The 25,238-nt window shown below is 39.5% G+C and overlaps 2 protein-coding genes across 2 annotated transcripts; both read left to right on the forward strand.

Annotated features, from left to right (window-relative positions):
* The first annotated feature begins 100 nt into the window (after positions 1-100).
* On the forward strand, positions 101-13,477 carry LOC149046100 (uncharacterized). Its single transcript, XM_089206435.1, has 5 exons — positions 101-298; positions 689-818; positions 988-1,140; positions 4,003-4,043; positions 7,265-13,477. The coding sequence occupies exon 5, from the start codon at positions 7,278-7,280 to the stop codon at positions 12,729-12,731; it is 5,454 nt and encodes a 1,817-aa protein (XP_089062561.1). The 5' UTR covers positions 101-298; positions 689-818; positions 988-1,140; positions 4,003-4,043; positions 7,265-7,277; the 3' UTR covers positions 12,732-13,477.
* Positions 13,478-15,649: 2,172 nt separating this feature from the next.
* Positions 15,650-24,912, forward strand: LOC149046101 (uncharacterized). Its single transcript, XM_089205999.1, has 10 exons — positions 15,650-15,723; positions 20,020-20,035; positions 21,027-21,101; positions 21,955-22,029; positions 22,607-22,637; positions 23,012-23,096; positions 23,607-23,646; positions 23,754-23,840; positions 24,564-24,653; positions 24,732-24,912. Exons 1-10 carry the CDS (start codon positions 15,650-15,652, stop codon positions 24,771-24,773), a joined length of 615 nt encoding a protein of 204 aa, XP_089062125.1. The 3' UTR covers positions 24,774-24,912.
* Positions 24,913-25,238: the final 326 nt, after the last annotated feature.

A 25,238-nucleotide genomic window follows, 5' to 3' on the forward strand; every position in this document is an offset into this window, starting at 1 on the left:
CTTAAATATCGTTGATTATCCAGAATTTTTAAGCAGGAAACGAATAAAATTCCTTAATTACCCTCCTCCTCCTAACCCTACCCCAGCTTTCAATTTAATCATCTGCAGTTTGAATGCCGATAAGAGCAGGTGCAAATCTGTCTGCTAGTGACGTAAAAGTCAACAATTTCATCAAATATGCTGCGCTATGCAAATTCGTTTCAGTTTTGTTCGTGGTTGTTTTCAAGCAATACTTTGTCATTTTGCTGGCTGAAAACGACGACGTGTTCCCTTAATCGTTCCTGAAATCCTTAAAGAAGTAAGTATAGATCACTTGTAAGCTAAATTTGAGACGCAAATTCCAACTAGTGTTTGATTACAACGAGACATTGCTTGGCGTGAGATCCATGAAGGGTGTTGTTACGAATTGTTGCTCGTAAGCTCAAACTGCAAAGCTTAACGGCTTTACGAACTATTTCAACCCTGCTTCATTTTAATCATCTACAAAATGCTAAATCGATTCCGTTTTGCATACAACAATTTGGGAATTTGTCTTTTATTCCGTGGAGAACTTGACAGAATTACTACGATTCTTGATTTGCTGAATTTCAAATCGCTTTAAAAGACTGTGGTAATGCATCGTCGTCAAGTACAATATTAGATGAAGTATTATCGTTAAATGCGCTTTGTTTTCACCTCGGATGCACAGATCGGGACGTTTGGATTGGGAGCACACGGCTAGGAGTCTTCTTCGTGCGAGCCCGGCCATCAAGATCCACAGCGGCAGTGAGCCATATCAGCCATAGTTGTTCCTCAAGGCACTGAAATTGGCCTCGCTGGTAAGTACATTGTATAGTGTAATTAAGTTGTTTCTGTAGCGGGCCAAGACTTGCTAATTTTAAAACTGAAACTAAACATCTACCTGTTTTTGGACAACATCAAGAAATACATTAGTCTTCGATCTAGAGATTATTGTTTAATGCGCTTGTTTTCACCTCTGGGGTACAGATCGGGACGTTTGGATTGCAAGCGAACGGCTAGGAGTCTTCTTCGAGCGTGCCCGGCCATCACGATCCACAGAGGCAGGGAAAAGATCGAAAGACAAACGAAAGTATTTATCAGCCTTAGTTGTTCCTCAAAGCACGGAAATTAGCCTCGCTGGTAAGGAAATTGTATTATAGTGTAATTTAGTTGTTTCTGTAGCGGGCCAGGACTTGTTAATCATGGAACTGAAACGAAACATCCACCTTCCTTAGGACAACAGCAGGAAATACAGCACTAGTCTTCGATCTCGGGATTGATAAAGGATCATGAACTTTCTCAGTGTCGATTTAGTCATTGTGTATGTTTTGATGTTGGGGTAGTTTTGCGAATGTATGTGCGAGGACACCGTGGAAATAAACTGACAAAAACAACTCCGCAGTCGATCAGAGATCTTTTCGAATTCACCGTTGTCCACAAACACTTTCCTCTAATTTTGTAACCTTATATGCTCCTATCTGGCGGTGTATTTTGATGAATAAATTATAAGTTGTGTTATTGCTGAAGATTGTGAACTTTATACTGAATTGTTCGTTCGAAAGTTTTTCCTCCGGTGAAAGACTCTCATTTTAAAACTTTTTCCTCGTTTGCTCCAAGAATTGTTTCAATGCGGTTCAAAAATAAAATTTGAGCGGCACATTCTAGAAGAAGAAATACGAATATAGTTGACCTCTGTTCAAGAGCTTACTCCAGTTACTCGAAATATCACAGCAGACACGACTGCAGTTAGAAAATCGCCAAATTGAGTATTTTCTTGATGTTGTCTTTTGTCTGCCTTGAATTCAAAGAGGGAATGTGGAATTGTGTGCAAGTAAACCCCCCTTTCCTTCTCCTCAGAACCCACTCCTGCCGATTCGAGAATTTCTTAAAATGTTGCTTTAAGGACCGAGGGCGAGCTGATGTACTTTGCTTTTCATAATTTTTTACCTACATCGGACTAAACAGCTCAGCTTACACTTAATGGTTCAACGCACAAATGTGACGTTTGTGGTTATCGACGCCAATCAAAAAGACTCAATGTCATTGGCTTATTATTTGTTAGGGTCACAATACGTAACACACTGGTTTCACTTTCGTGTTCTTGTTTACGAGTTGAAGGCTGGTTGCGCATGAGCAATTATTTGTTTTTTGTCTTGTCTGGTTGAAATTTTGAGGCTTACACGGAAATCAAAACCAACTGTTGTACTTACTGCATAGATTTTGAGAAGATTTTTACAGTCTGTTAAAAAAGCGTTTTAAAATATGTTTTATCCTTGTTTCTGCTCTGAAAAGGACTTCGATCAAAACATTCTTGAATATAACTTAAACTTGATTGTTGTAGTAATCACGCAAGGCACGCGTGCCTGAAGGTTGCCTTTTTATCCGCCTTTTTCTTTAGTCTATGCTGTTACAATGGTGGTTATTGTTGACCTCTGTTCAAGATTTCACATTTTCTTGCTTGAAAAATATCACGCCAGATATCCGTACATTCAACGATTCACCAAAACGTAATATTTCCCTGTTTTATTACTTACTTTCCATTTATGTTAGCAAAGTAAAATGGTGTTTAATGCGAGGAATTTTTACCGACTTTTGTAGAGCGAAGTAAGTTTGAAAAAGAATTAAGATGAACGGGTCAAGGCACATTGTTGTGTTATTTTTCTGGGGGCAAAAAAATGGACCAATGATGAAACGAAAGCGAATTCAATGGTAGTCGGTATAACAAATGATATACTTCATAGAAGGTCGCTAATTATTTCAAATAGATCTCTTGGCTTAATCTGGGGAAAGTCTTTTACTAAGGCTATATTCATTGGTCTACCCCTGATTTTGACTCATCTTGAACGATCAATTATTTCGGGTGAGTGCAGCCAGACGTACCCACGAGGAAATAAATTATCTTGTCTCAATTGATGCAACCCAGTAACCTACTCAGTAAAGTAATTACGTTAGCGAATAAAGAGATATGGCCCGTTGGTATGACATCACATTCACTTGATAAACGCCTTAGCAGTATTTTCTTTTCCATTTAAAGTTTCTCGAAGTGTTTTGATTGCAAATTATGATCTTCCGGATGAGCCCCCTCTCATGTGAGCCACGAATTTTGTACACTTTTGTAGGGCGAAAGAAGTTTGAAAAATAATCTTGACTAATGCATAGTACATGTAGGGTGCAAACTTTAAAGCTTGTGAGATCTCTTGTGTGGGAGATAGAAAAGGGGAAAAATAAGAAAACAAATAAGACAGCAAAGAAAACAAATGCTTTTCGCTAAGTGCCTTTTTAAATCATGTTCCAAATGTCAATATTCCATAGAAGGGCGCCTGTTATTTCCAGTATATTTCTTCGCTGAGGGCTAGGAGAAATCCTTTTTCCCGCTAGTTTTCATCAAAAATTCCGTTCCGTTTTTCAGTATTCCTTCATTACGCATGACTAGTTGCGAATGTAATCCTTGACTGATTACGATCACATAAACCGTGGACAGAAGGTAAACATTTTTCGGAATACTTGCAAAAGAAACCATAAGGAATAGAAACTCAGTAATCGTGGCAGTGCTTGATGCAGAAGGCGCAGAATAGCTGCTTTCGCCAGAAGGAGTCCAGAATGTCTAACAGCGTACATAAGAAGTTTTGATATTCCTTACTTGTTAATTTAAAAAATAACTTACATGTTGCCCAGCGTTTGTTCAGTAAGAAATCACAGATAGCGTCAAAATGTGGTAAGAACAAAAAAGAGGCACGCAAAGCGCAGCTGAGTGTATCACTGATGTTTTTATCACATTTGTGACGTCATCTGTGATCTATTATCATGAAAAAAAACCAGGCAGCATGGATTCTATTTGTTTTGTATAATAAATGCATTTTTCCTTCAATAGATCTTAGGTAAGAACCAAACACAGTGCCTGTGTTTTTTGCTTATGATACAAAAAAAGAACCTACAGATAATTTTGCTGCTTGAGCAGCTTTAAAAGCACGTGATTCTAAATTGTTCAACCTTTGATTGCAGACAGTTCAAGTATTCCCAAGTTTTCTCAAACTTCTAGAACGGTATGTATCATGTAACTCACTGATTCGAAAGTAAGTTCCAAGTAACCTTTTAAACGGAAGTTGCGTGACATGTGACTCACGCAGTCACGGTTAGGTTAAGATTGAAATAGAAGAGGTGATAATTAGAGTGATAGGTTTGAGGAGAGAGCGTTGGAAGTTTGTGACGTGGTGAACGTTGATGACAAACAATGACAGAATTTGAGGACTGAGAGTAAAGTGTACCCCACAAGTTCGGTACACTTTTTCTCTAAATTTATTTTTGTTTCCGATCTTTCGCACGTAAATTAAAGTTAACTGTCACGTGTGGTGTGTATCATCATCATCATTATCATCATCATTGCTCGTTGGGCCAGTAGGTGCATAAGGCCGTCACATTGTCCGCCCAACCCCCCTGTTGCGTGTCGCCGCCCCAGCCACAATCCAGCTCTTCCATATCGCCTTGCCTTTTTCCTCTTTCAACAGTTCATCTCCAACTGGTCTTTGGTCTGCCTCTCGCCCTTCGACATTCTGGTGTCCACCCCAATACCGCAAAAAAGTCGTTCACACCTTCTCTCCTGAGTGTCCTAAACAGTTCCACCTTCCTCTTCCCACCTCGCAGCTAATTTAATTGGTGTCTGCCATTTCAACTGCTCTCCTGTTTGTCATTCTTTGCTGCCATCTTGTTCTCAGTATCCGTCTTAGGCATTAGAACTGAAAACTGTTCAGTTTTCTTTCATCGGTCTTTGTGATCTTCCATGTTTCACAACCATGTGGCGTTTCTGGTCAGACTTAAGTGTTGAATAGGCATATCATGGCTCTCTTTCCTATTCCTCTTGCTACCCACACCTTCCATAGCCTCTGGAATGCACCTCGTGCCTTCTGCTTTCTGTTCCTAATATCTTCACTGCCTCCACCTTTCCTTTCTACAATAGCTCCAAGATACGCAAACTCCTCGACATCTTTCACTTCTTCACTATTCACCACAATGCTATCCCTGTTCCTTACAAACTCAGTCCTTAGTATATTGCTGTTGTCTTCCTCGTGATCCAACCCATGGCCAGTAAGAATAAGAATCCTGACATTACGCATCCCTGCTTTACTCCTGACTAAATCTTGAACCAGTTTGATATCTCAAACCCGTCGATTACGGCGCATTCAAACCGTCCGTATATGCCCATTTCCACTCTCACCATCTTGCGCGGTATTCCATAGCTCCCCATGGCGTTCCACAATCTTTCTCTGTGTACCGAATCGAGGGCTTTTTTCAAAGTCCCCAAAGTGCGTGTGCAGACTCGCCCTCCAGTCGTTTGCCTGCTCTAAGATGTTTTTTTTAATGTAAAGATCTGTTCAGTTGTATTTCCATTTGGTCTAAAGGCAGCCTGCTCTTTTTTATGTTTCTTGTCTATACCTTTCTTGATCCGTTCTGGCAGCATCCTGTGGAATATTTTACTGATGATGGGTAGCAAAGTCACTCCTCTCCAATTGTTACAATCACGCAAATCACCTTTCTTGAATATACTGACAACAAGTTCCTTCGTACACACTTCTGGCCACCGTTAACTTTTCTAAAGCCTTTTATATCATCTAGTCAGCCTACTTGCGGTGTATTCCATGTCAGCCCTCAGTAGGCTGGGCCCACTTCATCTACTCCAGCTCCCCTGGCTTTGTCTTCCTCAACGTATCCATAACCTCTTGTATTCGCCATCTCCCCACATCCACTTCCTCCATCTAATCCAGTTCTCTTGTTTCTTCTTTCCCTTCCACCGGACTTGTTGGGTCAACTGTGTTTAAAATTTTATTCAAGTTTTCTACCCAGCTCTGCAATCTTTCTTGTGATTCTGTCTTAAGCACCCTTGTTTGTCTTTCACACGCAATTCCCGCCCCCACCGTTCCCGGCTATTGTCTTGGTTATGCTGTTTAGCTCCTCGTTTTTACCATTCTCAGCAGCCTTGTCTGCTGCTGTGGCCCATTCCTCCAACCAATTCCTCTTATCCTCCCTAGCACTCTCTTTCACTTCCTTTTCTTTCGCACTATACTCCTCTTTCTATTGCTGTTCAAGTCGTTCCAATCTCGTACCCTCTATCTCCCTCTATCCAATCTCGTACCCTCTTAAGTTTTGCCTCTTTCCCCTCCTGAATTTTTCCCCAAGTCTTGTCTCCTGTCCATGGCTTGCTCTCCTTTTTTGACCTTCCAATAACATTCTCTGCGGCATCCCTGTACGTCACCAAGATCTTGTCGTGCTTCCTCTGGATCTTCTATATCTCATATCGTTGCAAACCTGTTCTTCACTTTAATGTTATATCTCCTCCTGATCTCTTAACTTTGCAACTAACACATGTCCAACCTCACACTTGTTTTCTTCTTCCCATGCGCCTTTGCCAACTTTAGTCTCATTCTGGTTCTCACCAGGTAGTAGTCATCGAATATGTCTGCTCCTCTCATCACTCTCATGTCCAGAATCGATGGTCTTATGCGTCCATTCACAAAGACATGCTCGAGCTGGTTAACAGTCTTCCCACCTGGTGATTTCCAGGTCAGCTTATGGATCTCTTTCTGTAGGACACTGTTCCAGTTACAACTAAGCCATTCGTACCACAGAGGTCACATAAATAAAACAAGTCACAAACTTTTGATCTAGGCAAATTTTTTCTAGACCGTACTTCCCCTTTAATGGTCCTCATGCAGATTGGCATCCATTCCATTAAGGCTCTCTTTGCCCTCACACTCATCGTGATGGTGACTCCTCCTTGTTATGGCCCCAGTAGCAACACCCCCGGTTTGAGTGGTATCGTCGATGCATCCGGCTTCTGTAACATTCAGGTCGACTGTGACTCGCAAAAATAACTTTCGTGGAACCGTGAACACTGAAAGAAAAAACCAAATTAACAAATAAGGAAGCAAGAAGATGGTTTCTTTCACGCATAAATTGTATCCCTGATGCTTTGAACACTTTTCTGTATTATACTGACATTTAAGTTATGAGTGACAGTGAATCTTTATCACTCTCTTTTCCTCCCTTCTATTTGCCTCTGACTCCATCGAGCAAATTGTTTTGAAAGTGAGAGTTTTTCAATTGCCCCTACCTCCTCTCTAGAATATAATTGACATGTATCAGCGAAAATATCTTGGTAGGTTAATAAATATTCAAAACAAGTACGGCAAAACTGTTAAAGAGTCAGCAAAAGTATAGCGACCTACCGACATAACCGAATTGGGTATTAACATAATTATGATTTTAATAGGATGTAACTGATAATGGCCACTGTGTTGAAGTACACCACAGAGCAACTGAATTACTACAGGATTTGTTACGTTGTCACTGACATACTAACTGAGGGTCTGCGAACCATCTTCAAACAAAAATGGGACAATCGATACAAGACAACACTGGGAGAATGGAAAGATCAACCCAAAAATGGAATGGACTTCTGGAATGGCGAGTCTACTCGAAACAGAAAAAGAAACGCTGGGCTGTTGACAACCATGAAGAATGGCGATAGAGCCGAGTGGGATTGTACCATGCTGTTTTACGCTATCCTGTATTCAGATTGCATATATTCACTCAATCCATCAATTAGATCAAATGTGGACGACCTAAGGAAATTTCGAAATGAAGAATTTGCACATATGCGACGGGGCCACCTCTCCAACAGAGATTTCCAAATTGTTATCACAAAGGTTAAAACTGCATTCCACGCACTCGGTCTCCCGACATTGAAAATCAATGAAGTTCAAAATCAAACAAACTTCTTAACAGAGGAGTTAGACAAGGTTTTAAGGAAGGTGGACGACTTGAAACAAGAAGTTAACAAGAAAGAAAAGGAAGTTCTAGAAAAGGACAAGGAAGTTCAACAAAAAGAAGAACAGAGGCTTACCTTAGAAGAGCAATTACATTCTGATGTCTCTCCATTTTGCATTCTCCCTCCCAAACCTAGCCACGACATCGCTCCTCGGGAATCTGAAGTTAGTGAAGTTTTACAAAACCTCCAAACACTAAAAGACGCCAATGATGGGTTGAGCATACTGTATTTGTCAGGAAATCCAGGAAGTGGAAAATCTCAGCTGGCCCGTTTAGCAGCCAAGCGATTTTACGACGAGGTCGAACAAATACCTTCCGCAGCTTCATTTGTCATGACCTTGAATGCTGAAAACTCAGAAGCACTTTTGAAATCGTATGTCCTTTTCGCTCAACATTGCAAATGTCCCAGGTATGAAATAACAAACACTTACCGCTCCAAGGATTTGACCATAGACGAGAAGATTTCATATTTCAAGACCTTAATAAGTACAAAAATTGAGCATTACGCTTCATGGCTGTTGGTAGTTGATAATGTGACCAGCGAATCTCGTACAAGCGATTATTTGCCAGATGCAGACAGCGAGTTGTGGGCAAGAGGTCAGATGCTAATAACAACACAAGATACTGCGTCCATGCCGTTGTCAAGCTCTTCCATACGAAATATCTCACTCAGCGCTGGAATGCATCCTGATGATGCATGCTTTCTGCTGAACCTCCTCACTGGAACCGCCGATGTCGAGATTATAAAAGAAACTGCGAAAGTACTCGACTACCAGCCACTTGCCTTGGCAGGCGCAGCTACGTATGTAAGACAAGTTCGTCAGAATAAAGCAACCTCGAAATTTGGCTGGACCGACTATTTGAAGAAATTGAAAATGGGGAAACGAAGTGCTACTGAAAACATTCTTGCTGAGACAAATCCAAGCTATTCAAAGTCCATGACCAAAGCAATAACACTCGCCGTCGAAAAGGCGATGGCAGATGACATAATTTGGCATCGCACGTTCCTTTTTCTCTCAATGTGTGCATCACAGCCGATCCTGCAAGACATTATTACCGAGTATATTAAAGCAATTGATGACGATTTTGAAGATGAGGATATGATAAGAACAAGGATGAGTCGATGTTCACTGTTGCTAATTGGAGAAGAATCAACTGGTGTTTATATTCGAGTCCATGGTGTCGTTCTTGATGTTATTAAATCTGCGACAAAAGGTTTCGCAAAGGATCAAAGCTACAAAGTGGTGTATGGCGCGGTAATTTCTTTCTCAAAATTTGAAGAGCTAGAATCTATTGTTGTGGGAACAAGAATAGTTCCCCATCTTAAAACGTTGAGCTTAAAAATTGAAGACATGTCACTCGGGAAAGGAATACCAGAAGCGACCGAAAGAGCCTTGTGTAATTTTCTGGATGGCCTTTGGAGCCTTAATTTCATGTGCCTAAACCATAGTGAGTTTAGAGCGGCGCTAGTCTATGGTAAATGGCTGTTAAAAATTCAGATAAAACAGCTGGGACCTGATCATGTTGATGTTGCAAGCTCTTACAACAATCTGGGTAATTTACACAGGGCTCTGGGCGACACCGATGAAGCAAAAGACTGCTATAAGCGTGCACTGGAGATTCAGATGAAAAAGCTGGGACCTGAGCATCTTCATGTTGCAAGGTCTTACAACCATCTGGGTACTTTGCACAAGGCTCTAGGCGACACCGATGAAGCAAAAGACTGCTATAACCGTTCACTGGAGATTCAGATGAAACAGCTGGGAACTGAGCATGTTGATGTTGCAACCTCTTACAACAATCTGGGTAATTTACACAGTGATCTGGGCGACACAGATAAAGCAAAAGACTGCTATAACCATGCACTGGAGATTCAGATGAAACAGCTGGGACCTGAGCATTCTGATGTTGCAAGGTCTTACAACAATCTAGGTAATTTACACAAGGCTCTGGGCGACACCGATGAAGCTAAAGACTGCTATAAGCGTGCACTGGAGATTCGTCTCAAAAAGCTGGGACCTGAGCATCTTCATGTTGCAAGGTCTTACAACCATCTGGGTACTTTACACAAGGCTATAGGCGACACCGATGAAGCAAAAGACTGCTATAAGCGTTCACTGGAGATTCAGATGAAACAGCTCGGAACTGAGCATGTTGATGTTGCAAGCTCTTACAACAATCTGGGTAATTTACACAGTGATCTGGGCGACACAGATGAAGCAAAAGACTGCTATAAGCGTGCACTGGAGATTCGTCTGAAAAGGCTAGGACCTAAGCATGTTGATGTTGCAAGGTCTTACAACAATCTGGGTAATTTACACAATGATCTGGGCGACACAGAGGAAGCAAAAGACTGCTATAAGCGTGCACTGGAGATTCGTCTGAAAAAGCTGGGACCTGAGCATGTTGATGTTGCAAGGTCTTACAACAATCTGGGTAATTTACACAGTGATCTGGGCGACACAGATGAAGCAAAAGACTGCTATAAGCGTGCACTGGAGATTCAGATGAAACAGCTGGGACCTGAGCATGTTGATGTTGCAAGGTCTTACAACAATCTGGGTAATTTACACACTGGTATGGGCGACACAGATGAAGCAAAAGACTGCTATAAGCGTGCACTGGAGATTCAGATGAAACAGCTGGGACCTGAGCATGTTCATGTTGGAAGGTCTTATTACAATCTGGGTTTTTTACACAAGGTTCTGGGCGAAACAGATGAAGCAAAAGACTGCTATAAGCGTGGACTGGAGATTCAGATGAAACAGCTGGGACCTGAGCATGTTGATGTTGCAAGGTCTTACAACAATCTGGGTAATTTACACACTGGTATGGGCGACACAGATGAAGCAAAAGACTGCTATAAGCGTGCACTGGAGATTCAGATGAAACAGCTGGGACCTGAGCATGTTGATGTTGCAAGCTCATACAACAATCTGGGTAATTTACACAGTGATCTGGGCGACACAGATGAAGCAAAAGACTGCTATAAGCGTGCACTGGAGATTCGTCTGAAAAGGCTGGGACCTGAGCATGTTGATGTTGCAAGCTCTTACAACAATCTGGGTATTTTACACAAGGCTCTGGACGACACAGATGAAGCAAAAGACTGCTATAAGCGTGCACTGGAGATTCGTCTGAAACAGCTGGGACCTGAGCATGTTGATGTTGCAAGGTCTTACAGCAATCTGGGTATTTTACACAAGGCTCTGGGCGACACCAATGAAGCAAAAGAGTGCTATAAGCGTGCACTGGAGATTCAGATGAAACAGCTGGGACCTGAGCATGTTGATGTTGCAAAGTCTTACAACAATCTGGGTGCTTTACACAAGGCTCTGGGCGACACAGATGAAGCCAAAGACTGCTATAAGCGTGCACTAAAGATTCGTCTGAAAAAGCTGGGACCTGAGCATCTTCATGTTGCAAGGTCTTACAACCATCTGGGTACTTTACACAAGGCTCTAGGCGACACCGATAAAGCAAAAGACTGCTATAAGCGTTCACTGGAGATTCAGATGAAACGGCTGGGAACTGAGCATGTTGATGTTGCAACCTCTTACAACAATCTGGGTAATTTACACAGTGATCAGGGCGACACAGATGAAGCAAAAGAATGCTATAAGCATGCACTTGAGATTCGTCTGAAACAGCTGGGACCTGAGCATTCTGATGTTGCAAGGTCTTACAACAATCTGGGTAATTTACACAGTGATCTGGGCGACTCAGATGAAGCAAAAGACTGCTATAAGCGTGCACTGGAGATTGGTCTGAAAACGCTGGGACCTGAGCATGTTCATGTTGCAAGGTCTTACAACAATCTGGGTACTTTACACAAGGCTCTGGGCGAAACAGATGAAGCAAAAGACTGCTATAAGCGTGGACTGGAGATTCAGATGAAACAGCTGGGACCTGAGCATGTTGATGTTGCAAGCTCTTACGGCAATCTGGGTAATTTACACAGTGATCTGGGCGACACAGATGAAGCAAGAGACTGCCATAAGCGTGCACTGGAGATTCGTCTGAAAAAGCTGGGACCTGAGCATGTTGATGTTGCAAGGTCTTACAACAATCTGGGTATTTTACACAAGGCTCTGGGCGACACAGATGAAGCAAAAGACTGCTATAAGCGTGCACTGAAGATTCGTCTGAAACAGCTGGGACCTGAGCATGTTGATGTTGCAACCTCTTACAACAATCTGGGTAATTTACACAGTGATCTGGGCGACACAGGTGAAGCAAAAGACTGCTATAAGCGTGCACTGGAGATTCGTCTGAAACAGCTGGAACCTGAGCATGTTGATGTTGCAAGCTCTTATAACAATCTGGGTAATTCACACAGTGATTTAGGCGACATAGATGAAGCAAAAGACTGCTATAAGCGTGCACTGGAGATTCAGATGAAACAGCTGGGACCTGAGCATGTTGATGTTGCAATGTCTTACAACAATCTGGGTACTTTACACTGTGGTCTGGGCGACACAGATGAAGCAAAAGAATGCTATAAGCGTGCACTTGAGATTCGTCTGGAAAAGCTGGGACCTGAGCATGTTGATGTTGCAGGGTCTTACAACAATCTGGGTAATTTACACCTTAAGCTGGGCGACACAGATGAAGCAAAAGACTGCTATAAGCGTTCACTGGAGATTCGTCTGAAAAAGCTGGGAACTGAGGATGCTGATGTTGCAAGGTCTTACAACAATCTGGGTACTTTACACAGTGTTCTGGGCGACACAGATGAAGCAAAAGACTGCTATGAGCGTGCATTGGTAATTTTTATCTCCAAGTATGGTCAAGAACATGTAAGGACACTAGAGGTCAGGTGGAACTTATATCGTCTAAATCAGAAAAGAAAGAGAGTTGATGACCCTGGAGCTGTTTTGACAAAGAAGAAAAGAGACTCGTGTCAATAGTTTAGTAATTGTGCTGATTTATAGACGTTGTTGGTCTTTAATTTAGGTTTACTCGTTGTGTTTTCTTTGCACGTGAGAACTTAGACCGTTATAATTTTTTTATAATATCTTTGCATAATTTGTGCTTTTAATATTCTGATCTGGAAACTCGCAGAATTGATATGATTTTTTTTTTATTTCTGAAGTAGTTCATTACTTTCTCATTTCTGAGGTTGCTACAAAAGGTTGCAGTTCTACGGATAATCAACAGTCGGAATATGCATCCAAGTAAAGAAATTTTTAAGTTGCTAATCAGTGCTGCTTTTTCAGAATCGTGCTCTTTTAAATTGATGATTTTTATTCATACTCATAATTAAGAGAGAGTATCCATAAAAGTGGTCCGGCCGATCTAGCTTAAAAAATAGATTTCGCTTATTTCTTGTACATTGAAAGACTTTCATGTCCTTAGTCTAGAACCACAATCCGCTTCATCTGACCTTTAAAATTTATCGAGTTATGAGAGATTTTCTGATCACCTAGCGAACACTCGTGGCGACCCATATTGAGGCTCAAATTAAAGGTAACATTGGAGGTCGATTTTACGAAAACTGTCAAGCCCTTTATAAAACAAACACTAAAACGAGCGATTTAACAAAAACAATGTTTTACTAGCTGAAAAAAGAGTAGAAATAGATATTATTAGATATTAGAACAAAATCCATGATATTTCGCTGTTCACAAAAAACGTATTAAAGTTTTTCACTTAACGCTTCAGTACTTTATAATTGAAAAATCGAAAACTGCTGTTCACCTCCCGTCCCCGCTCCTAAAGAGAAAATCCCGTTACTGCTTCATCAGTAGCTGTTTAACATCCAAAGTTGAGTGGAAGTGACCTCTCATTCTTGTGGAATCGAAGAGCGAACTTCGATAAAGATATCAACCGACGCGGTGATTGATGATTTTAGGTATATGAAATTAATATATTTACACTGCGGTGAAGAAATGAAATTAAGAGCTCCTCGCAGCTAAGAACACTACTGAAACGAGTAGTTGAAAATAGGACCTGAAAAAAATTCAGGCCCGTAAAAGTCCTTTTTTCAACTACTCGTTTCAGTAGTGTTCTTAGTGACGCAGTGAAGTCTCACAATGTACTGGCTCACAATTCCTAATACCCACATTCCTACAAACTCTTTCATCTTGAAGAAAAAATTTTAAACGAAAGTTTAATTTTTTTTTCAATTAGACTTGAGGGTTGCAAATATCATTAGTTTTTCTCATATAGGGCTCCCTCCCCTTCTCCCCAGTCAAAAATTTCTCATGAAAGCCTAATTAAAGCCTGGATAGCGCGTGGGTGATCATTATCATGTCGTAAAGAATTTACTTGCATGAGGATGGGGTTATTTATTGATGAAAAAAAGGGCTATTGCGCAGTACATTATCGGTACAAAATTAGCCGTCATACCTACAAGAGCTCTCTACCAATTGGTAGAGCGCTGCACCGGTATCGCAGAGGTCATGGGTTCAAATCCCGTACGGGCCTGAAATTTTTTTCAGGTCCTACTTACAACTACTAGTTTCAGTAGTGTTCTTAGCTGCGAGGATTTTCTAATTTCATCTTTTCACCGCAGTGCAAATATATGAATTTTCATATATCTAAATCTTCATTCACTCGGATGTTTATTTTTACCCAATTCATTGACCAGCTCCCAGTTGGCTTGTTAGCTCAATTGGTAGAGCGCTGCACCGGTATCGCAGAGGTCATGGGTTCAAATCCCGTACGGGCCTGAAATTTTTTTCAGGTTCTTCTTACAGCTACTTGTTTCAGTAGTGTTCTTAGCTGCGAGGATCTTCTAATTTCAGAGACACGAATCTTTAACTAGCTCGCATGTATCAAACCTTGCTATGTGATGCTATGTCATTCAAGCGAACGCGTCTTGGAACTCCGAAATAAGACACAATCTTAACTTTGTTAATGCCTTACTCGGCCAAAATAAGAATATTTGTTTTATGCTTTGTGCGTGGGCTGTTGTGTAGTGGAGGTAACCTTTAGATGCCGATATCACAAAGGATCTAAGGAGAGGATATATCAAAGTTGGGAATTGCGGTGGTTTAGTAAATGGTACGCAGGAACAACTGTTCGAGAGGTCCAAATTTAAGCCACGGTAAAGTCACAGTGATGCAATCTCGAGGACAATATGTTACTTCTTTTGTCGTCCATGTGATGCTCTCCACCATTAATTATTAAGGGAAACTGGCAAACTATCAGAGAAACTTGATGAATCGGCAAGGGAATGGGGAAGGGCGAAGAAGGTAATGGTTTTCAGCGATGAATAAACCTGGCATCCAGTACGATTAGTTAAATGCTTCCTGTTGTTATTTTACTGATATTGAGACGAGCCCTGGCAATTTTGGCTTGAACGCTGTCAACACGTTACCCCACCATCACCCTTGCTTTGTTCACGCCAGTTCACCCTTCCTAAGCCTTTTCACCTCTTTTTTTTCCATTGAAATTCAACTCTATCGGTTTCCATTCCACTTTTGAAAAACCACGACGGCAGTAAAAATAACAGTAAGAAATTCTTATGGTGACGATAATGACAACCATAAAAAAAAAAATGAAAACGATACTTTTGACTTACATTCTTTGCTTCCACACACAAAAGATGGCGACAGCAGCTATTACAATGACTGGTACAACTATTGCCATGGCAATGATGACATTGAGAAGGTGACCAGATGTCCCTTGCCCATCGGCATTTGACGTTTTGGAATTTGCTGATGAAAATCAGAATTGTCAAGTGGTCAAATACGAATATTGTGTACAGCAGTACAAATAAATTCATCATAAGTCAAAATAAGACATCTAGTATAATTTCTTTAGAGGCCTTCACAGTTTCCCTGCCATCTAGATGCAAACGCGCCAAACGTTGATGTCCCGGATGGACAAGGAACAGAAGAAGTCTGCGCCTCTTTATCCTGGTAATGATCCACTGCGCATGCCTGGCAATGTGAGGTATTGTGGAAGTATCCAACAGGACAGCTCACTATAAATAACAAAAAGGGACGATGATGTTTAAAAAGGTTTGACCTATCATCAAACTGTTTGAGTCGGCAATTTCAGAGCTGTTTATAGCATCTGACTGCATAGTAAGGCAAGTGCATTGCCTTTTCAATACTTATATTACAATCATTCTTCACCCTCATGCGAGGAAACTCAATTTCAGGAGAAATGTTTTGTACGTTGATTCATCTAAAAGAATGACTTTTTGGTGCTTGGTTATGATATGCTTCCTTCGTTGAATTAATTACATCTTTCTTATTACTTACGATAGGGTCTAAACTTAGCCAAGTACTCCGTAAACATCTAGGGGCTTAAAAGCTATGGGAAGATTTTAGTTTTCCTTAAGTTAGAGTTAGCGCTTTCAATACGTTTTTTCAACTCACATAATTTTTGAAATGCCTTCTGCGAAGAAATTCTGCGCCTTTGAAAGATTGTTGATCTAGAGTAGATAGGCAGCCAATCGTATAACACCTATTTTCTTAAATAAACCAATTATAAAGCGGAAGGGAAACTGCTTTTATGGCCACTTTGGAGAACTCGGTCATTTTAGAAAATTTCATAGTTATAGGGAAGTACTTAGCAAACGTGAAATAAAAAGTTATCTGGCTATTCTTTCATTTGCATCATGCATCTCACTGCTCCTGTTTGTCTAAAGCGATCAAATTATTTTTTAGAATACTTGCTTATGGAAAAGTGCCAGCGTAATCAACTATCTTGGTCAAAATAAGAATCTTTTAAGCAAAGTAAGTTAACCAGTCACTTTGTGTTTTGAGATTCGTAAGGATTTTTTTGATAACAAACTCTGCTTACCACATTTGGAGCCTCTTAGAACCTGTCCACTATCACATAAAAGGCGCAAGAAGCGGACTTGAGATGGTTTTGAAGCATCGAAAACTAAGGAAATCCCACTGATATTAAGATTCACATCTGTTTTGTTAAACTTTAATAATAGGTTACTGGAAATTTCTTCAGTTGTCTGATTAAGATCAGCTGCAGTCGTGTTCTCGGGCAGTGGAACTTTCAAATCAAAACTAATGGAAAGTGAAATTCTTGATGAGAGCTGATTACTTCTTAAGTCTCTTTTTCGAAGTGTTCCTGTCTGGTCTCCACATAGGAATCTCTCGACTCAGACTCCAGATGCAGACTATGGGGCCTCCACACCTCCAATTCTTTCTGCAAATGTTCCATATTTAATTATCGCCAGAATCAAGGACATTTCGAGCCCGCTAACAATTATCAGCGGTATATCGTATTACACTCCGGAACAATAGAATATCAAGAGAATTCAATATGGCGGCGATCACGGCTTGATCTGCAAAGAAGAGTGTTTCGTACCATGACTTATACAATTTGAGCACCGCAGATCTTCTATTTGATGAAAAGGAAAAGAAAAGAAGACCTGAAAGTAAATCTTTGGGATTTTTCGAGGCAGAGCGATGACATGATGTCAGAATTTTGATTTGCTTTAATTTAATTTTCGCGCTAAGACTACTGAATTTGCATTCAATGCCTGGCATATCTTTATTCCGAAAAGGACCGAGAACTAATTTGTTTCCCTGCAAGAACATAAACAAATATGGCCGACGATTCGAAGATCAGCGTTGCTCGTGTTTAACTATTTCAGTCATAGTTTTCAACATGGCGTCTCGTCACTTACTCAACATAGAAAATAAGGGATATTCTGGCGCGTTGGGAACTTTTTTGATGGGAGGAAATGGCAATTTTACAGGATATTTGGACGCTTCGAACTCTGTAGCAGTAATTTGATCGAGAGCAGTTGACTTTATTGATGCGCTTTCCTGTAATAGGCGAGTGTTTGGGATGGAGAACGACGGAGTTTGAAGAACTGTATGGCGACCTAGGTCAATGATCAATGACAAAAGAACTGGTTCGGGAAGTAAGTGGTTTTTATTTATCGAGTCCCTCTGAGTTTTGATGAATAGCAGAATCAGTACTGAATAAGTCTCGATCGAGAGCAGACGGGACCATGAGCTCCTGATTGTTATATTTTAGAAATTTTACAAATTTCCATACAGTTTCTTATATTATTTGGACGCCATTATGGACGAAATGCGCAAGCGCTGCCGCCATAGGTGTGATATTGTAAGGAGAAATTTGATGTTTGTCACTGTTAGGATTTAAAGGGTTAATTTTCCATTTAAGTTTTTTTCTCCCAGTAAACTGGTGAAGTAAAACATAAATGATCAAGAAAACAACCCAACAAGAAACAATAAACAGATCTTATGGAAACTCCCTAGGAAAGACTCAGTTTTTCTTGAAGATACTATTTTCTCTCTAAAATTTAATGTACTTTCTGGGAGACACTGTTGATTCACATGTTTACATTGCATATTAGCCCATCTCAAGAATTAAAATTTCTGATGTTTTTCAGATTTTTTCAACTTGTTGTCAGCCACCCAGACTTTTGAAAAGATAAAGATTTGCAAAAGTTTTTGAAAGAGGAAAATGTGAGTTTTTCAAGTAATAAGATACTCTTACTGGCATTACAGAATCGCGCCCATTGAAAAACGTCGCACGGGAAAATGCAAATAAGCTAGAAAAGAGAAAGAGAGCATGCGTAACTTCACGCAGGCCTGTCAATCCGACTGTCAATCATGTAATCCCCCGTGTACGCAGTGTTCGAAAGTATTGTTTCTTGTGCAGACAACCGAAAGGTAGCGCTTTTCATCGAAGAAGAATAGAGGTAATTAGTGGCGTTATCTTGATTAGGTTATATTGTTTAAAAATCGGTCAGATGTAAAATTAAATTACCTTTCAAATGCCGGGTTTTCAATTTGTGTTAAGACTCAAATGCGGCAGATTTGCGAGGTTTGACCATCAACTTCGCCAAGAAAGCAAAACATCACAGAAATATTCCTTTTAGTAAAATTTCCGGGTAAAATTTCCGCACAGCCCCATCCTACATTATGCATTCAGTTCTTGAACAGAGGAAACAATGACCAAAACAATACATTTCCGTTGGGAAAACAGATTTGTTTTACAATAGTATGGGGCTGTGCGGAAACTTTACCAATTTCCGTACTGCCCCATACTATCGTAAAACAAATCTGTTTTCCCAATGGTAAAGTATTGTTTTTGTCACTCTATCCAAGAACTGAACGTATAATGTAGTGTGGCGCTGTGCGGAATTTTACCTTCCTTTTTGGCCCGTTATTGCCGTCAGTTTCAGATAACACGTCGGTAGCCTAATTACTTTTCGAAAAGCTTAAGTATACGTTGTAGATTCCCGCTCCACGTAGGTGCACGCTCACGCTCATAAGCTTACGGATGAACACTTCACGCTCTTTTGATATGCAAACGCGGCCCTCGCTCTTTACCGACGAAAAGAGCATTTCGTCACTTTGAAACAATGCTAATTGCTCCAATTGTATCTCCATTGTCTCTAAACGGACGCAAAGCGAAATTTTACAACTCCCGTTTGGGAATTTGTCAATTCAGATCTAAAGCGACTGAAGTTGGCGGTGAGCGTTTGCAACCTCATTCCTAGGTCATTGCGCCCGCAAAGCATCATGGGTACCCCACTTTTCTCGGGCGACGCTTTTCAATGGGCGCGATTCCGTAATGGTATTTGGCCACAATCCCTGTGAGTATGGGTGATTTTTTCCACATGCTATCAATGGCAAAACAACACTTGATTTAAACTCCATAAGTATATTTTTCATAAAATCAACAATAATTATTACTATTTTTATCTTTAGGGGTCATAAATGTTTTTAAGATAAAATCAGTTGACACAACATCCACTGAGCCACCTCTAAGGAATTATGTAGAAATGGAGTGAAAATTGAACTAAATTCACTGCAACAATAAGCTCTTCCACCAGTCAATGTTGTAGAATGGTGTAAAACAATTAAAGAAACATTGTACATGAGAAGAAGAGTTAAAAGTAAGGAATATAATTGGTATGCTATTCCAGAATATTGCCATTTCAATGGTAGTGTGTTGACAATTTTATCGCTGATTGTATGTGTATGCCTGGGGGATTTCTTTTGTGACAAAATGTCTGTTGCAACTTGGTAAAACTAAGTTTGATAATCATTATTAAACTCCTTGCTCTGAGAAATTAATCTCTTTTCAACTCAGTGATCAGTGGCTTAATGGCATCTCATGCTCATACACTTACAGTGTAAGGTATAAAAACCTTTTTTATTACATAGCTTGCAGTGAGAAGCAAAGTGATAAAGGGTCTTAGGACAAGTCTATATCATGAGCTGTGGATGATCTCAGGCATCATAGTCACAAGGTACAAAATGTTCCAGGATTTTTTTTTGTTTTTTTTGTTTTGTTTTGATTTTTTTATCTAAGAAGTCTTTATTTAGTAAAATTGTGATATCACTGGATTATTGTTTAATAACATACAGTGTATGTCTCATTCAGGGCTGTAAAATATGAATAATTGTAGTTTGAATTGTGGTATACAGAGAGACTGTTTTAACTCTTCACACCCTAACATCAGTATGCATATTCTCCACACTGTTCTCTAAACATTTTCTAGGATGCTGACATGTTTAACAATCAAGAGCTTCTGTAGTCAGTGATCAGCTCCTTTATTCTCCTGACCTTAATGTTTGATTCAGGGGGGATACAGTAAGGAGAAAATAGATGTCAGTCACTCTTAGGGGTTAAACTGCTGAATACTTGGTCCTTCTTTATCAGTGTTAACCCTTTAACTCCCAAGATCTGATTTTAAATTCTCCCCTGTAGCTGTTACATATTTCCATATAAATTAGTTACGAGAACTTGATACTAGACCAAGATAGCAGCTTCTACCTGACAAGTTTGAATATTCTCATTACCTGCTTGCTGAATAATGTATGGATATTATAGGGAGAAGTTTCATGTTAATCACTTGTAAGAGTTAAAGGGTTAAACCCTTTACAGGCCTCTCACCAGCTCATGTTGCTCCATGCCTCATTCTCTCCTGCAGGTGAAGAAGCACTTTAGCCAAAGTGCAATTAACCCTTAAACTCCCAAGATCTGATTTTCAATTCTTCCCTCTAGCTGCTACACTTGTCCTTGTGGATTAGCTATGAGAATTTTTAGTTCAATCAGCATAACATCTTGTACCTGATGAGTTTGAGTATTCTGATTACCTGTTTGCTGAATAATGTATGGATACTATGGGGAGAAGTTACATGTTTGACCTTTTCCTTTTTTTTTTTAACTTTACCATTACAAGAATAACTTGGCCTTCCTAGAAATACAAATAACCAGAAGTTGTTCCTCTTGCTTAGGATCTTGATGAAGAATTTCAGAAGAAAAGAGATTTTGTGGAAGAGTACAGACCACTTACCAAGGAGACATATAGGGTCAGTAGTTGTTATATTTTTCCAAATAGAATCTTACTCCAGGGGTGCATTATGGTTCAGTCATTCTCTTTACTGTTTGCCATACAATTCATATGATGTTTGTTCAGAGAATTTGGTTTTGGATCATACATACAGTGTATGTCTCATTCAGGGCTGGGAAATATGAATTTTTGTAGTTTGAATTATGGCATACAGAGAGACAGTGTTTTAACCCTTTACACCCTAACATCAGTATGCATATTCTCCATACTGTTCTCTAGACATTTCCTAAGATGCTGACATGGAGAATTTGTCTAACAATTAAGAGCTTCTTTAATCTGTGATCAGCTCCTTTATTCTCCTGGCCTTAATGTTTGGTTCAGTGGGGATATGGTAAGGAGAAATTAGATGTCAGTCACTCTCAGGGATTAAGCTGCTGATTACTTGGTCCCCCCTTATCACTGTTAACCCTTCACAGGCCTCTCAGCAGCTTGTATTGCTCTACTAGGCCTTATTCCCTTCTGCGGGTGAAGAAACACTTGACAAAGTGCAATTAACCTTTAAACTCCCAAGATCTGATTATTAATTCTCCCCTGTAGCTGCTACACATTTCCTTGTAAATTAGTTACAAGAATTTGGTGTTCAATCAGGGTAATATCTTGTACCTGATGAGTCTGAGTAAATCTCATTACCTTTTTGCTGAATAATATATGGATATTAAAGGGAGAAGTTACATGTTCATCACTTCTGGGAGTTAAAGGGTTAATGAGGCGCTGCTCAAAGATGACCTAACTTTCTTTTGAATTTAACCATTACAAGAATGATTTGGCCTTCCTAGAAATACAAATAACCAGAAGTTATTCCTTTTGGTTAGGATCTTGTTGAAGAATTTCAGAAGAAAAGAGATTTTGTGGAAGAGTACACACCTCTCACCAAGGAGATATATGGGGTCAGTAGTGGTAATTTTTTTCTAGGGGTGTATTATGATTCAGTAATTCTCTTTACTGTCTGCCATGCAATTCATATGATGTTAGTTGGGAGAATTTGGTTTTGAATCAACTAATAATCGGAGCATCACTTGCCTGCTTGGTGTTGTATTGATGTGGTGAGGAGAAATAATGTTTTGGTCATGTATGGGAGTTTAAGGGTTGATGGTGTAAATGCTTCCCTCTCACCACGTCAGTCTGGGCTAGGATTCTGCACCCTGAGCTTCTTGTGGGTGTAGGATAGATTACATTTACATGCATCTTGTTGGTTTGCTTTAGGGATCTTTTACAAGGGAAAAAAGACCTGGAATTACAAAATGCCAACTCTACTGGAAACTGTGGTTGAAAAGCCAGAATGTCTAATAGTCAATAATAACATAAACAATTAAGTTATGATTCTGTAAATTGGATTTACGCCAAACAGCACCTATGATGAGAATGAGGTTGTAGAGGAAAGTAAGATTTGGTTTTAGCTTCTAAGTAAGAGTTGACAATTTTGAGATTAAATAAATAAATGTTTTTCTACGTGTTTTTTTGTAGAACTTCACCAAAATGGTACACAGTCAGCCACGTATGTAGCAATGTTTTATTTACTGGAATGTGTATGGAATGTGTAATCTGCATTAAGGTTGTTTAAGGCTGAAATAGCAAATTACAACTTCAAATCTCATGATTTTGGTGAATGATCCAGGCTAGTGAATTTTAACAGAAAGTTCGGCCAAAAACATTGATATCTAAAGAACATCCATGTAAAAACAACATAAGAGTGGCAAAGACATACCTGAATTATTATTCAACCATACATATTGTAATGTATCAGGATGTTACAAAATATATGATTGATTTTGATAAAAAATGATACTATATGATTATGACAAACTCACCATGATGGCATATTAATACATATGTGAGTTTGGTTATTTTGAATTTCTTTGTGAATTTCAGGTGTTGCATTAGCAGTGAATGATTTTAGTTCTGGCATCATAACAGCATCTGCTGGTGATGATAATAGTACCAAGGAATTGAAAGGGTTTGTTGTTCTTTGTCTGAAATTGCTAAATGATATGATTTTGTAATAATTACTTAATATTTATTTCATATCTTTCTATTATTAACCTGTGGTGGCAAACTTCCAATGCAAGCAATGATGGACCAGACATATAGTTTGGCGGATTTTTTTCCATGTGAATAACCACTGTTTTACCACATCTTACATGTTAGCTCTACTTGCTGTAACCATCATGAGAACTGGTAATAAGAGGCAATCAAGACCTATCAAGACCTGAGAGTGATAGTTATGTCTTCCTCTCTTGTTGAAGTGATCAGCATCTAAATTCTCCTCACCATATCACTGCTGCATAGTACATTAAGGTCATGAGAATAAAGGAAATGATAGAAAAAACAAAGAAGCTCTTGATTGTTGAACAACTTCTCCTTGTCAGTATAATAGAATATGTACCAAGAACAGTATTGAGAATGTACATTCTGATGTCAGGGTGTAACGAAAAGCTAATTTTAAAAGCTCTTTTTACTTTTACAGGAGTTTGGTGACTTTTTCAAGTGCACTAAATGGTGTCAAGGTATGATAGCATTTTTAGACAGGAACTAGTGTTGCTAGCAGTATTTTCAATTCCAAGAGTTTAATTTGTTTTGTCTTACTTGTGTGTGTGTCTTCTCCTTTCCTTAGGAATCGCTGGATGTTATGTCCACTAATGATGACAACACATTAGGTTTTACTTTAGAACTTTATTCCAGATACATGGATGCTGCCAAGGTATGTGAAATATGTATTGGAAAACTTGGATCTTAATTAACTCTTCAAAGGATACCAACTTTCCTTTTGTGTGCAGGGTTAGTGAAGGGGAAAGGAGGTGACTATTTTCTTTTGGGGTGGGGTGGGATGAGAGCATTGTCACAGCCTGAGAAAAGCTCAGGATCACTGCGCATCTAAAAAAGAAAGAGGAGAAAAACCAAAAATAACCAAACAACAACAAGAATTCATGAGCCAGACTGTTGACCAATCTATTTCTCATATCCCAAATGCTTTGTGGGTTGTGTCTTGAATGATAACACTGGGTTCTGCCTGCTCTATCTCTATTGCATTCAATTTTTTCAATTCATTGGTGAGTATTAGTGCATTTACATGAATGTAGCACAAGAGAGAGGTTATCTGTTGAGAAAGCACCCTTTGGAGTAATTAACATTTCATTTTCATACTGCTTAAAGCAAAAGGGATGGAAAACTTGCAAACAAAGACTGGAATGGTGGAACAGAGTCATGACTTGGAGAGTTTTTTTTAAAATTTACAATGCTTTGTGGTATATTTGAATTTGGAACCATCAAGTATAGATGAGCTGGAATGTGGGACTTCTGGATTGCAATTCCAGTGCCCTAACTTTGAAAACCCCTTTTTTTAATTGGTTATTTCTTCATGCTGTCTCAAGATGATTATTTTAACTGTTTACTGCACTTGTTTTGTCCATCTCTTACCCTGCAGGAGATGCTTTTCTGTCGTACATGTAAACTAGTTGAGTATGAGAACGCAACAAAAGCACTGGAAAAAGCCAAACCCAAGAACCAAAAACAAGTGAGTAGTGTTTTTTTGTGCACACTGATTGGCTTACTTGATTGATTTTAATTTTTGTTTTTTTTAATTCAAATATAGATGATCCGTTACATCTCATCCAGTATGCTGAATCGCGGTTAAAGAATGGAAGAGATACCTATGCCATTTTGCCCAAATTATTGAATGACATGAAAAAAACTGCTTAATCAATGAGCACCAAAATGGAGACATAGTTTTCACTTTAGACGTTGTCTCTAACCAGAGATATTTAACCTAAATGTATCTGTTGTTTTCAATTAATTGGTAACAGGACTTCGTATTATTCAATTCTTTCTGTAATCATACTCGTGATTGACAAATTGGTGTCCCGCTTCGCAGTCGTCCAATTTTGTCAATCATGAGTATGATAGCAACAGACCCAATTAGACTCCACTCAGTTCTATTACCATTGTAAATTGGCTGGAAATGGTGGCAAAAATCTAGCAATGACTTGAAATTTAATCAGCATATATTTGATGACAAAAAGAAACTTTTCAATTTTGTGAAGGCTACCAGCCTTGAATCAAGGCTCCAGAACATTCAATAAACACTTAACATGTTGAATTT

The sequence above is a fragment of the Pocillopora damicornis genome, chromosome 5 (genome assembly GCF_964200805.1).
Source record: "Pocillopora damicornis chromosome 5, jaPocDami1.2, whole genome shotgun sequence".
NCBI classification, from domain to species: domain Eukaryota; kingdom Metazoa; phylum Cnidaria; class Anthozoa; order Scleractinia; family Pocilloporidae; genus Pocillopora; species Pocillopora damicornis.